At 39.2% G+C, this 11,838-nt stretch overlaps 1 protein-coding gene across 2 annotated transcripts in view; it reads left to right on the forward strand.

Annotated features, from left to right (window-relative positions):
- Positions 1–11,838, forward strand: part of ASAP2 (ArfGAP with SH3 domain, ankyrin repeat and PH domain 2) — a 281,424-nt gene that overhangs the window by 223,357 nt on the left and 46,229 nt on the right. For both annotated transcript variants that reach the window (XM_006863981.1, XM_006863980.1), the window contains exons 12-14: positions 5,149–5,236; positions 11,121–11,169; positions 11,254–11,420. In XM_006863981.1, coding sequence (XP_006864043.1) covers positions 5,149–5,236; positions 11,121–11,169; positions 11,254–11,420 — 304 coding nt within the window. The remainder of the gene's footprint in view (positions 1–5,148; positions 5,237–11,120; positions 11,170–11,253; positions 11,421–11,838) is intronic.

Below are 11,838 nucleotides of genomic sequence, written 5' to 3' on the forward strand. Positions count from 1 at the left end.
GTGGTTCAAGCTCACCAGCTGCTCCTTGGAAACCCTATGCAGGGTCACTATGGGTCACAATTGACTCGACGACACTTAATAACAACAACCACCCACTAGTTAGTGATTTACCCTCCTAACTCTTCCAATTCCTGTTAGCCATCAAAGAATGTTTCTTTCTGTATGAGAACCTATTCTTGACTTTTTGTAATAATGGTCTCATTTTTGTCCTTTTGTGATTGACTAATTTCACTCAGCCTAGTGTCCTACAGGTCTATCCATGTTATGAGGTGTTTTGCAGATTCGTTATTCTTTAGTATTCCACTGATAAGCATTTGTTTTCATCTTTTAGCTGTTGTGATTTTGTGCTGCGATAAACAGAGTGCACATGAAAGACTAGGAATTTCTTACAAACCTAGCCCTTCACTGTGGTGTTCTTTCTCTACAGTGGCATTATCCCCTTACCTGGTGTGACAGGATTTGTCATATAGGCTGGCAAATATTTTTGAAACTGTATAAAGACTGCGTTATTTCTTCTGTTTCAGGATGTTAGAAATGCTGATGATGGCTTGCATTTCCATTTCCTAGGCTGGAGGCCTAGTGTTGCATCTATATTATCAGTGTTGGTAATACAAGTGGGTGGTAGGAAGTCCTGTTGTGGTGCTGTAGGACAAGCACCGAACTGCTAACTGAAAGGTTAAACCCATCAGCTGCTTCTCAGGAACCCTGTACAAGTCCCTATGAGTCAAAACTGAGTCAATGGCACTTAACAACAGTGAAGGTAACCATTAAGTGTTTCCCCACCTGCCTGATGAAAGTCACAACTGTACAGGAGCAGAGAGACTGCCTTGTCAGACCCCTATAAAGGGGTTTTCCCTCCAAGAGCATTCCAGGGAAATAGCCCTTCCTGGGACTTGTGAGCAAGAAAACAGCAAAACCCTATTTAATGAATGTCACTGCAGCATGGTGTGTGTTTGTAGGGAGGGTCACTTCATTTTCACCAGTTCCACTTATTGGAAGTGGGAAAAGAGAACTAACATATATCAAGTATATAGTGTGTAGGATTCTCTTGAGGCCCGCTGGCTGAGCAGATTGAATGTATTGACTGGACAAAGAAAGATCATCATTTCACTTTTCCAAAAATCAGTTTCTGCTGGACTCATCAACTCACTCCTGGAACCATGCAAGTTGGGTCTTGCTGTAATGTCCTTTCCACGTAAATATACGTGTGTGTCTGGGTAAGAGTGCTGTGGATTGCAAGAGTGAATCTGTGTAGTTGTCACTCATCTTTAAACTTGAGAATGGTAGACTGTTGAGAGTCAGTTCCCTCCCTGCTTTTAAACACCTGTGAATCTGTCATTTGCTTCCAAAGCATTTCCTCTTTGGGCTACTTGTTTTAACTCATGTTTACTGCCTCCAGGCAAAAAAATGTCATAATATAAGGGAAAGTTTCAATTTATGTGTGTTTTACAGAGTGCAACTCTAAAGTCATGTGGTGTATTTGCTTCATTAAAGTGCTCCTGTAGACCCAGGTGGCGCAGTGGTTAAGTTCTCAGATGCTAATTGAAAGGTCAGCAGTTCAAAGCCACGAGCTGTACCTTTGGAGAAAGATGTGCATGTCTGCTCCCATAAAGATGACAGCCTTGGACATCCTATGAGACAGTTCTGCTCTAACTTACAGGGTTGCTATGAATTAGAATTGATTCCATGGCAACGGGTTTGGTTTGTTGTTTGGTTTTTTTTGTTTTATTTTCTAGATCCAGAGCCTCAGCTTAAGCCAACAAGTGGTTCTCTCCATAATAGAACTAAAAACAGGCCTAGTAATCATTTGCCAATAGCATCAACTTTGGTTCACATCGCTTCCATTGCCTAAGCTTCCTCTCAGAAGACATTGGCTTTGTTGTCTTCACAGTTTGATGGGTTGCACCAGTTTGAAGCAGATAGTACAGCTATAACTAGCTTCACCTGGTTGCTGACAACTCCTTCTCTGCCTTTAGGAACTCGAGCAGGGGTATACTAGAAGCAGCTGATGCTGCTTGCTGGAGAGGTAGCAGATAGGGGCTGCCCTGCAAGGAAAATAACTAGTTAATTTAGTTGCCTCCCTTTTGATTGCTGAGTCATTTTTCCCTTTCCTTCTCCCTCCTGGTTAGTTTTTCTGCATATTCTGGAAGTCAGAAACCAAAAAACCTGTTCATATTAGTGCATCTAGAATGTCTGCACATGGTGATATGAATTAACCTATACTAGTAAAGATTTACACCCTCGGAAACCCTGTACAGGGTCGCTATGGGTCGGACCCGACTCAATGGCACTTAACAACAACAACAACATACTAGGAAAGAGAGTTTTTTTGTTTTGTTTTTTGCTTTGCTTTGTCTCCTTGTGTAGATCACCCATTTAGCCAACATTTCCCTGAGTTGGTTCATTTATTATCAGGGAGAAAGGGTAATTTTTCACAGACTTGATTGCATAAATGGGAATGTACAAGTAGTCTCTGGCACACAGTGGGAATCAGGTCTGTAAGAAATGGAATCACGGGGTGTATTTATACTCTTAGGAAAAACCTTCCCAGGAAGCTGGCAGCCATTGAAAAATGAAATAGTTCTATTGCTCCTTTCAGCAGAGGGGTAATGATAACATCTGGGGTTGAATTTAGTGGAATCCTAAATTGGTATTCCCTGATAGCCAAGGCTAATTTTGTTTTCTGGCACTGAGAAAAGGAGGAAATAGCTCTAATTAGGTATCCTTTTAGCCAAATTTATAACATCATCAAAGACTCAGAACTGTATTAAGCTGGAAGAAATGTCCACTGCCTCTTATACAACCTAAGATTTTAAGAAATTTTCAATCATGCAGAAAGAATACACACTTCCTTCTAAAGTCTTGACAGTTTGGGGGGAAAGATAAACGACATGATTAAAATGGGAGAACTAATAATAACCCATGACTTCACAGCAAACACTGAATCTGTAGGATCTTTTTATCCACTTATTCCTAGATGCTTTACTAAACCAGGGTTCTCAAATTAGGTTCTTGGTAAACAATCTGGTGAATTAGATACAACTGTTCACAGCTAAATTAAATGGCAGCACCGTTTTCTCCCGAAATTGTATCATGGAGGAAAGTTTTAATGACTAGCATATTCTCTGTTTCAAAATTTGCTCCCATAAATGTTTTTACAATTTTACTGTCAATTGATACTTAATCTGAATGGACAAGTAGCAAGCAATTATTGTAAATTTTAGAGTAGTTGGCATAGATAATGACTGTCAGTTTTATGTTTTGTGGACCCATTATGTTGTTGTTTTTTTTTTAATGTGGCTGCGTCTTATAACATGCAACCATAGATGCCTTTATCATCATTCCTAGTTCAAATAAAGATGTTGAATGTTTTTCTACATTTTATGGTGTTCATATGATCTGAAGTAGAAAAAGAAATCCCAAAATCAGAGTGAAAAGTAAATACAGGTTACAAGTGGAGAGGAAGAATGGGTGGTTGTAATTCAAACAGACTATTTGCTACATTTAACTATGACTTTAAAGATAAATCAAGTTAAGTAACTCCTCCTTCCATGTGTATTCACACAGAAGGCAGTAGAATGTGGTAAGTAAGAGCTTGGACTCTGAAGCCAGCTTTATCTTATAAATAAATATTTTATAAATATGAATATATTTATAAATGTAAGTATTTTATAAATAAATAAATAATGTTTTATTTTATTTGAATCCTGGATTCACTGCTCCCAAGTTGTATGAAGGGGCTTCAAAAAGTTGATGGAAAAAATCCATTATTTTTTTATTCCATTTTTTAACACGAACTTTATCTGTAAAATTGAAGTAGTTCCTACCTCATAGGACATCTAGGAAAATTAAGTGAGTTACTTCATGGTGAACAGTGCTACTCTAGTGCATATGAGGTCACCATGTGTCAGAACTGACTAGATGGCAGCTGGTTCTGGTCTCTATGGAAGATGTGATTCATGTAACCATCAATGAGGGGAGTCTAGTGTCATCTCATTTATCCAAACCTGTTTGTCCTGACTTCTTCTTATCAAACCCAAATTGTTCACACTACATAGAGTTGTTCCCAGTGGGCTTGCTCTTGTTTATTGTAGCTTGGGTGAAACTTTACAGAGTAAATTAGTGTTTTGTTCCATAGTTAATAGAGACTACTTTCCCTTCCCCTTCACACCCCTCACACTCTCAGAGGGAGAGACAAAATACCTACATGAGGATCTTAACAGGTCTTCACAGATGTCTGTGTGCATATGTGTGAGTATCTGGATGAAATCAAAATCCAAGTTTTTATAGGTTTTTGATTGTTTGTTTATTTATTTGTATGTTAAAGCAGCTGGTAGCATGGGAAATGGTACACAAGAACAATTTGAAGTTTAAGATACTTTTATTTAATCTTTCGTTTAACAGCTTGGGAAGGTGGATAAGATAAGCCCATTCACATTTGAAGATTTGTGGGGTTGTTTGCTGTTTTGAAATTTTTCTGTTAAAATTTTTTTTCCCTTAAATTATCTTCTTACTTTCTGCATTCTGCTTTTTTATTGTACTAATTTTCATGTTTTCTTTTAAAAAACTGTAGTAGTCAAAAAGTAGTCATTTTTGACACATCTCTGACAAAAATGTTTTGTGATTTCTTGTAAACATTGTGTGGAGGTAGAGGGGAGGGATATGTATGTAAATAAGGCATATTTTAGTGACAGTGGTGATTGGCTTTTTATATCTCAAAAATATGAATCTATTATTTGTCATCACTTTGGAAAGTAGTATTTAAACCCAGAAAGACACTTTTATATATTCATCAGAAATAGAGTTGGGTGCCCAGGTCATGAATAGAAATCACAACCGAATGTTAAGACTGTTTTCATCTGAGAGACCACTACTATTAACCTCAAGATGAGCACCACCCAGCCTTCCTATTTGTGTGGGTGTATGCTCATACTGGGATAGGGAGTTGCCTCCTTGGAGTCAAAAAGGGAAGACAGGCTGTAATGTGGCTCTCTCCTACTCCCTAGATAAACCGGACATTCTAAAGCTAGCTTTGCAAATAAGTAAGAACCCTGATCTTGGTTTATTGTAATGAGGAATGATACTATATGATTTTTTCAGTTTGTTTCCACCCACAACCTTTCTTTCTGTTCTTTTTTTTCCAAACAGGCTAATCGCCCTCCTGCAAAGCTTAACCTATTAACTTGTCAAGTGAAGACCAACCCTGAGGAGAAAAAGTGTTTTGACCTTATTTCACGTAGGTTTCTTTCTGAGATGCTGTGCTATAGAGAAATTATATAAACTCTCCTAGGCATCAATCCCATTTCAAATAGTACATTTTGAAGAGTGAATGTTTGAGAAGATAGATGTTTATCTTTTCACATGACACATAAACCTTCATTTCCACTAGTAATTGTTTACTTGCAATCATCAGTTTAAGGTTTGACTTTGAGAATCAGCCATATTCCTAATTGACTGTAAACTCAAATGCACTATCTCAACTCTTCAGTTTTCCCATTTGTGAACAAGTAGATTATAGTACTAGTTCAAGCCTATAAAATCCTTTCTGCTTAAAAAAAAAAAAAGCAAGACTCTATGTTTCCATACAATAAGAATCACCTGGGGATCTTGTTAAAATGTAAGTTCTGATTCCGAATGTCTAGGGTGGAATGCAAATTCTCAGCAAGGGGTTAAGCGAGAATAAAGCAGTTCAAAGCTCTACTGTTTTGCACACCATATGCAGTTAAATGCAAGCACTTCCCATTACCTCTAGCAGCCACATCTGGGGACACCCTGAATTAGACACCACATGTGCTGAAGCATTTTTTTTTTTCTCAGATGTGTTAACAACTTCAGAAATTTACCCAGCCTACACATTTTTTTTTTTTTTTTCTGATTTATTTTAGTTTTTTGTTGTTACAGTTGAGACTATGCACAGGAGAACATTCACCAATTCAGCAGTTTCTAGCTGTACAATTTAGTGACATTGATTACGTACTTTAAGTTGTGCATCCATTCTCACCCTCCCTTTCCAAATTGCGCCCCCCGCCCCCAGCAAGATGGATTGACAAAGAGACAGCATCGATGGACCCAAGCGTGGCAACAGTAGTGAGGTTGGCCCAGGATCGGGCAATGTTTCGTTCTGCTGTGCATAAGGTTGCTATAAGTTGGTACTGACTCAATGGTACCTAACAACAACATTAACATTAACCCACTACCCCCTACATTTTCTATCCAATCTATGAGTTGCTGTTGTCAATTTGATCCTGTGCAGTGCTCATGGCAGACGGTTTAGTTGAAACTATTACTCAATTTTAAGGTGACTTCAGGGGATATTTTTAGTGTAAGATTTAAAGAATATCTCAGGGCAATAGTTGTAAGGTTTCATCCAGCTTCAATGGCTCCAGAAAGCCTAGATTTCCTGGGAATTTAAAATTCGGTTCTTCGTTTTCTTCCTTTTGATCAGGATTCTTCTATAGACTGTTTGATCAAAAAGCTTAATAATGGTAGTGGATCCCCAGCCTTCACATTTTTAACAATGTGTCAGTCACCAAAGGGGTAAGTAGACGTTGTTGTTAGGTGCCTTTGAGTCAGCTTCTACTCATGATGATCCTTCACACAACAGAACAAAGCACTGTCCAGTCCTGCACTATCCTCACGGTTGTTGTTACACTTGAGCCCATTGCTGCTGCGACTGTGCCCATTCATCTCATTGAGGGTCTTCCTCTTTTTAGCTGTCCCTCCACTTCATCAAGCACGATGTCCTTTTCCAGGGACTGGTTCCTCCTGATAACATGCCCAAAGTATGAGAGACAAAGTCTCATCATCCTGGCTTCTAAGAAACATAATTAGAGTTTTCTTATCAACCGAATATTATTTATCACATCACTTAAATGTGTGAAAGAATGGTCCTATGTAAATTTGGTTATAGGTAAGTACTGGGGCTGACTTTATCCAAAATCCTATTTATGTCTAAAGCATAAAATAAATAACCTTTAGATAAGATCTTTTAGCCTGTGATATTCAGAATGACCTCATAAAATCCATTTTTAGGCCCTGTGGTACATTTGCCCAAGTTTGTTATCATCTTTGAAGCGTGCCCTTATCTTTCCTCCTTCCTTGTCCCTCAGTGAGTAAAATAAATCCCAGTCCTACAAATTTCTCCCCTCAGCTAGCTTTTGAAAGTGTTACTTCCCTAGGAGTATTTATTGTAAAAATGCTTTGTTGCAGTGTTGCTTTGTTGCAGTGTTATATAAGTTAGAGTTTTGTTGTTGTGTGCCATAACAGTCCATTGCTTATCCTACAGCACCACACTGTGACGAATTTTGTAGGGGGACTCTTAAAAACCTGTCAGATGCCCCAAAGAATCTTGAAAGGAGACATTACCTAGTGATGAAAGCCCCAGTGGGATGAGCATCCTGAGATTTAGGGGACTTGTGTTCTGGATCAGATTCTGCCTGACTCCTGAGAAAATTTCTGTACCTGTTCTAGTAGGTAGATTCTTCCTCTGCCTACCGATCTGGGTAGTAGAACCAGTGATTACCAAGATCTCTTCAAGTTCTTGAAATGTTTCTTATGAGTTTAGAGAATAAAACTCAATCTACACAATAGACAGGAAGATGTTTTAGGTATGGACCCACTAGGCATCCCAGGAACAGCTATCCCTTCTAATCTTTACTTTGTAAAACCATCCCTGGAATCTGCCTAGAGATCCTCGAAGAGTAACAGGCAGATCCGTTGACTTCAGATATTGCCCTGTAAGATCCTTATTTTTTCCATTCTGATCCAATAAGATGATCTTAATTAGGATGTTTCCAAAGGCTCCAGAGTTTCTATGGCAAGGCCAGAACTTCTAGGTGCTTAGCTAATTCTCATGCCCTCAGACTGGCCCTACCCTTTACAAATTCAAGTCCTGAGCCATTATCCTAGAATCACACAATCATCATTGGTGGAATGGAGTACATGGGAATGATCTAGGTGGTGGTTGTTGTGTGCCATTGAGTCGGGTCCGACTCATAGCGATCCTAGTACAGGGTTTCTGAGGAATGGCTGGTGGATTTGAACTTCCAACTTTGCGGCTCAAGCTGATCTTGCAGTCCAGTGCTTATCCTACTTAGTGCCCTGTATAAGATGGGGCCAGGGGGAGTGGCTGTCCCAAATCCACACAATCAGTTAGTGACCAATTTGGAGCCACAGCCTTGATCTCAGAGGAGCAGCCTTTCCCAAGCCATCATTACTTTAGTGGCCCTGATCATCTCTACTGTCTCCTTGTGTTTTTACTCTCCCTTATAGTTGAAAGTCCACTTGGACTCCTGCAATGGCCCTAGTAGGATCAACACTGGACTAAGAACTCCAAGGTCAGCAGTTCAAACCCACCAGCTACTCCTCAGAAACCTTGTATAGGTCGCTGTGAGTTGGAACTGACACATTTGCACTTAACAACAACATAGTTGAAACTGGAGTCCTGGTGTAGTGTAAGATAAGCACTGGCAATTCAGACCTACCAGATGCTCCTCAGAAACCCTGTAGAGGGTCACTAGGAGTCAGAAGCAAATGCACAGCACTGGCTAGAAACATCTTTTATTAATAGGTATCTTGCAAGTTTTTAATGCAGGAAGTTTTTGAGTTTTTTTGAGTTTTTGTTGTGAATTGAATGATAGTTTACATGGGAGAACATCAGTTTTACACTCAGTTTCATTGCAATGATTACAGTCTTAATGGAGAAAGTTTCAATCTGAAAGTTTTCACAGAGGCTTGCTTATCCCTTGCTTCTGTAATGTTCATATGTTAGAATACAGAATTAGCCAAAGGACATGACTTAACTTCCCCTGTCTCCTTGATTTTTCCACTTGAACTGTGCTTGATCTGACCATGAAGTAACTCCGTGTTAGATATAGACCTCTGGCTCTATTTCCCATCACCACTATTTTCAAAGTACTATATAATTCACTTAGTAAACCTTCCAGACAGGCGAGGAGCACAGAGAGCAGGTAAGATGTTGTTGTTAAATACTGTGGAGTCGGTTTTGACTCATAGTGACCCTGCACAGGGTTTCTGAGGCTGTAAATCTTTACGGGAGCAGACAGCCTCATCTTTCTCCCGCAGAGTAGCTGGTAGTTTCGAACTGCTGACCTTGAGGTTAGCCAGATTCGTAGCCACTACACTACCAGAGCTCCGTAGGTAAGATGTAGCTGCTCCCAAATCCAGATGAGGCAGGTCAGTACTTTGGAGCTGGAGGAAATGGTGTTGCTCCTCTTTCTTCAAACACTAGGGAGAAATTTCTTTGGATGTTATATTTGGTTCAGTCACTCACATTTGGATCACAAAACTAAATTCATTTCTCTGAACTTGAAATAGTTCTTTTAAATCCTGCTTCTGTCTTCAATAACAGGGAGAGAATATAGTTTTATACCCCTAGTATTTAAAAAAACAGAAAAATGAGAGGTGGCTAGTGAAAAGAATATTAACACAAAGAGTCAAAAGAACCATGTTTCTACCACTGACTACATTTCATTTTTGTCACTTGGGCCTCAACCTTCTCCCAGTCAACTCACCAAAAATTGATCAAAACATCAAAGTGCTTCCAGATGTGTAAGACCCACTGTTGGAGGAGGGTATGTTAGCTCAGTTTTAGGGATACAAATACTTGTTGAGTGTCCCCCAAAACAGAGTTACTGTTTTTCATTTGATCTCCTCCCTCTTTTGATGTCTTTTAAATTTAATAAACTTTTTTCATCTTTTATTTTGAGCTGATTTTAGATTTACAGAAAAGTTGTAAAACAGTCTTTAGATATCCCTCACCTGTTGTTGTTGTCAAGTGCTGTCAAGTCAGTTCTGACCCATAGTGACCCTGTATAGGGTTTCCAAGGAGTGTCTGGTGAGCTTGAACCGCTGACTTTGTGATTCAAATTGACTTTGCAATCTAGCACATTAATCCACAGCACCACACCAGGACTCCACCCCTCACTTGTCATTGTTGATGTTAAAGTGCCGTCCAGTTGATTCTAACCCATAGTGAACCTGTATAAGGTTTCCAAGGAGCAGCTGGTGAGCTTGAACCACTGACCTTGCAGTTCAAATGACTTTGCAGTGTGACTGACACATTAACCCACAGTGCCACACCACTTATCATCCTCTAATTGTTAACGTCCTAGTACAATGATCCCTGATACACAGTACGTATTATCAGCCAATGATTGAAGCTAGGGATTTGACATTGCTTCAATGCTACTCATTTCATCAGTCTTTCCACCAGTGTTCTTTTTCCATTCCAAGAGTCTCCCCAGAATTGCCTGCACAGTGCATTTCATTTTTAGTTCATCTTAGATTCCTGCAGTCTCTAAAGGTTCTTTGTTAGATTTTCTTTGTCTTTCATGACCTTGATACTTTTTGAAGAGTGTTGATTAGTTATTATGTCAAATATCTCTCAGTTTTGGTTTCTCTGTTGTTCTCTTATGATTATACTGAGGCTCTACATTTTGGTGCCACAGAAATGACACTTTGTCTTCAGGACCTTACATAACATTCTCTCCGCTTGCTCATGTTCATACAGGAGCTCAGCATTCTGGCTCACACTTGTAAAACGTTGTTGATGCCAGCTGTATATGAATGTAAGACTTCTAGTCCATCATTATTTAACAATAGTCTGTTGCTTTTAACTATATTTTAAATACAGGACTTCCCTAGAACGTTATTCTTAGAATTTCTTTACTGTTTTTTTCTAAGAAAACCAGAAGCCTTCTAAGATATTTGCTTTAGAAAAGGCTTTTATTGTTGAAAGGGTTAGACAGTTTTCTTTGGAGGGGCCAACTCTGCAGCAAGTTAAAAAAAATAATAAAATAAGGCTTTTGAAAGGCTAGTTGATGGTTTTTATTGAGTGGGTTCAGTTTTGGAAGCTACAGCTTTTTATACTTGAGTGGTGGAATAGGAAAGCTTTATTAATTTGCATTACAAAACTACAATTACTGAGCCAAGGTAGACATTTGAAGGGCCTGAGCGAGTGCTTGATTTTATACAAATCATTTATTTCCTAGCAGAGAGCTAAGATTATTCCTGGGGTTAATTATAAACCAATTTCTTTTGGAATTGTGTACGAATTGCTGTCTGGGCTCACAATTGATGAGATTCCTCTTGTCATTTAGATGACAGAACATACCATTTTCAAGCAGAAGATGAGCAGGAATGTCAAATGTAAGTTATTTGGAGGTGGGATTCTAGACGACGACTGAACGGTTATTCTTGAGATTTAAAACAACTTTGCCTTTGTTTTTCTAGTTGGATGTCTGTGCTGCAAAACAGCAAAGAGGAAGCTTTAAACAATGCATTTAAAGGCGATGACAACACTGGAGAAAATAACATCGTCCAGGAACTGACAAAAGAGATCATTTCTGAAGTCCAGAGGATGACTGGCAACGATGTGTGCTGCGACTGTGGAGCACCAGGTGACCCAGGACAACCCAGCCTCTAGCATGTTTAAATCCCATTCCAGTTCCAAGTCCTAGAGTTTAGTCATTGATTTTCACTTCCAGTTCCAACAGAAAATTAAGTGCAGCTCAGTCTGATCTCATCCCATTACACAAATGCTTAATGAACTGTGTGTGCAGACTGCTTTGGGGGGAAAGGGGTGGGAAGATAGATGCCTGCGGGGCCCTCAGAACAGAACACAGTGAAGATGGCTTGATGTAATTTAAAAGATTATAAATCCTTTTGAGAAATGAAAACTGAAAAACACAGTGAGGGTAAAATCAAGGTCATCAAGTCATTGTATTGGCTGAATGGCTGCATATGGATTTTTCTGCCCCTGGTTTTACTCCATCCTCATTTTGTATTACTTTGTTGTTGTTGTTGTTAAATGCTGTC

The sequence above is a fragment of the Chrysochloris asiatica genome, unplaced genomic scaffold, assembly GCF_000296735.1.
Source record: "Chrysochloris asiatica unplaced genomic scaffold, ChrAsi1.0 scaffold00058, whole genome shotgun sequence".
NCBI lineage: Eukaryota > Metazoa > Chordata > Mammalia > Afrosoricida > Chrysochloridae > Chrysochloris > Chrysochloris asiatica.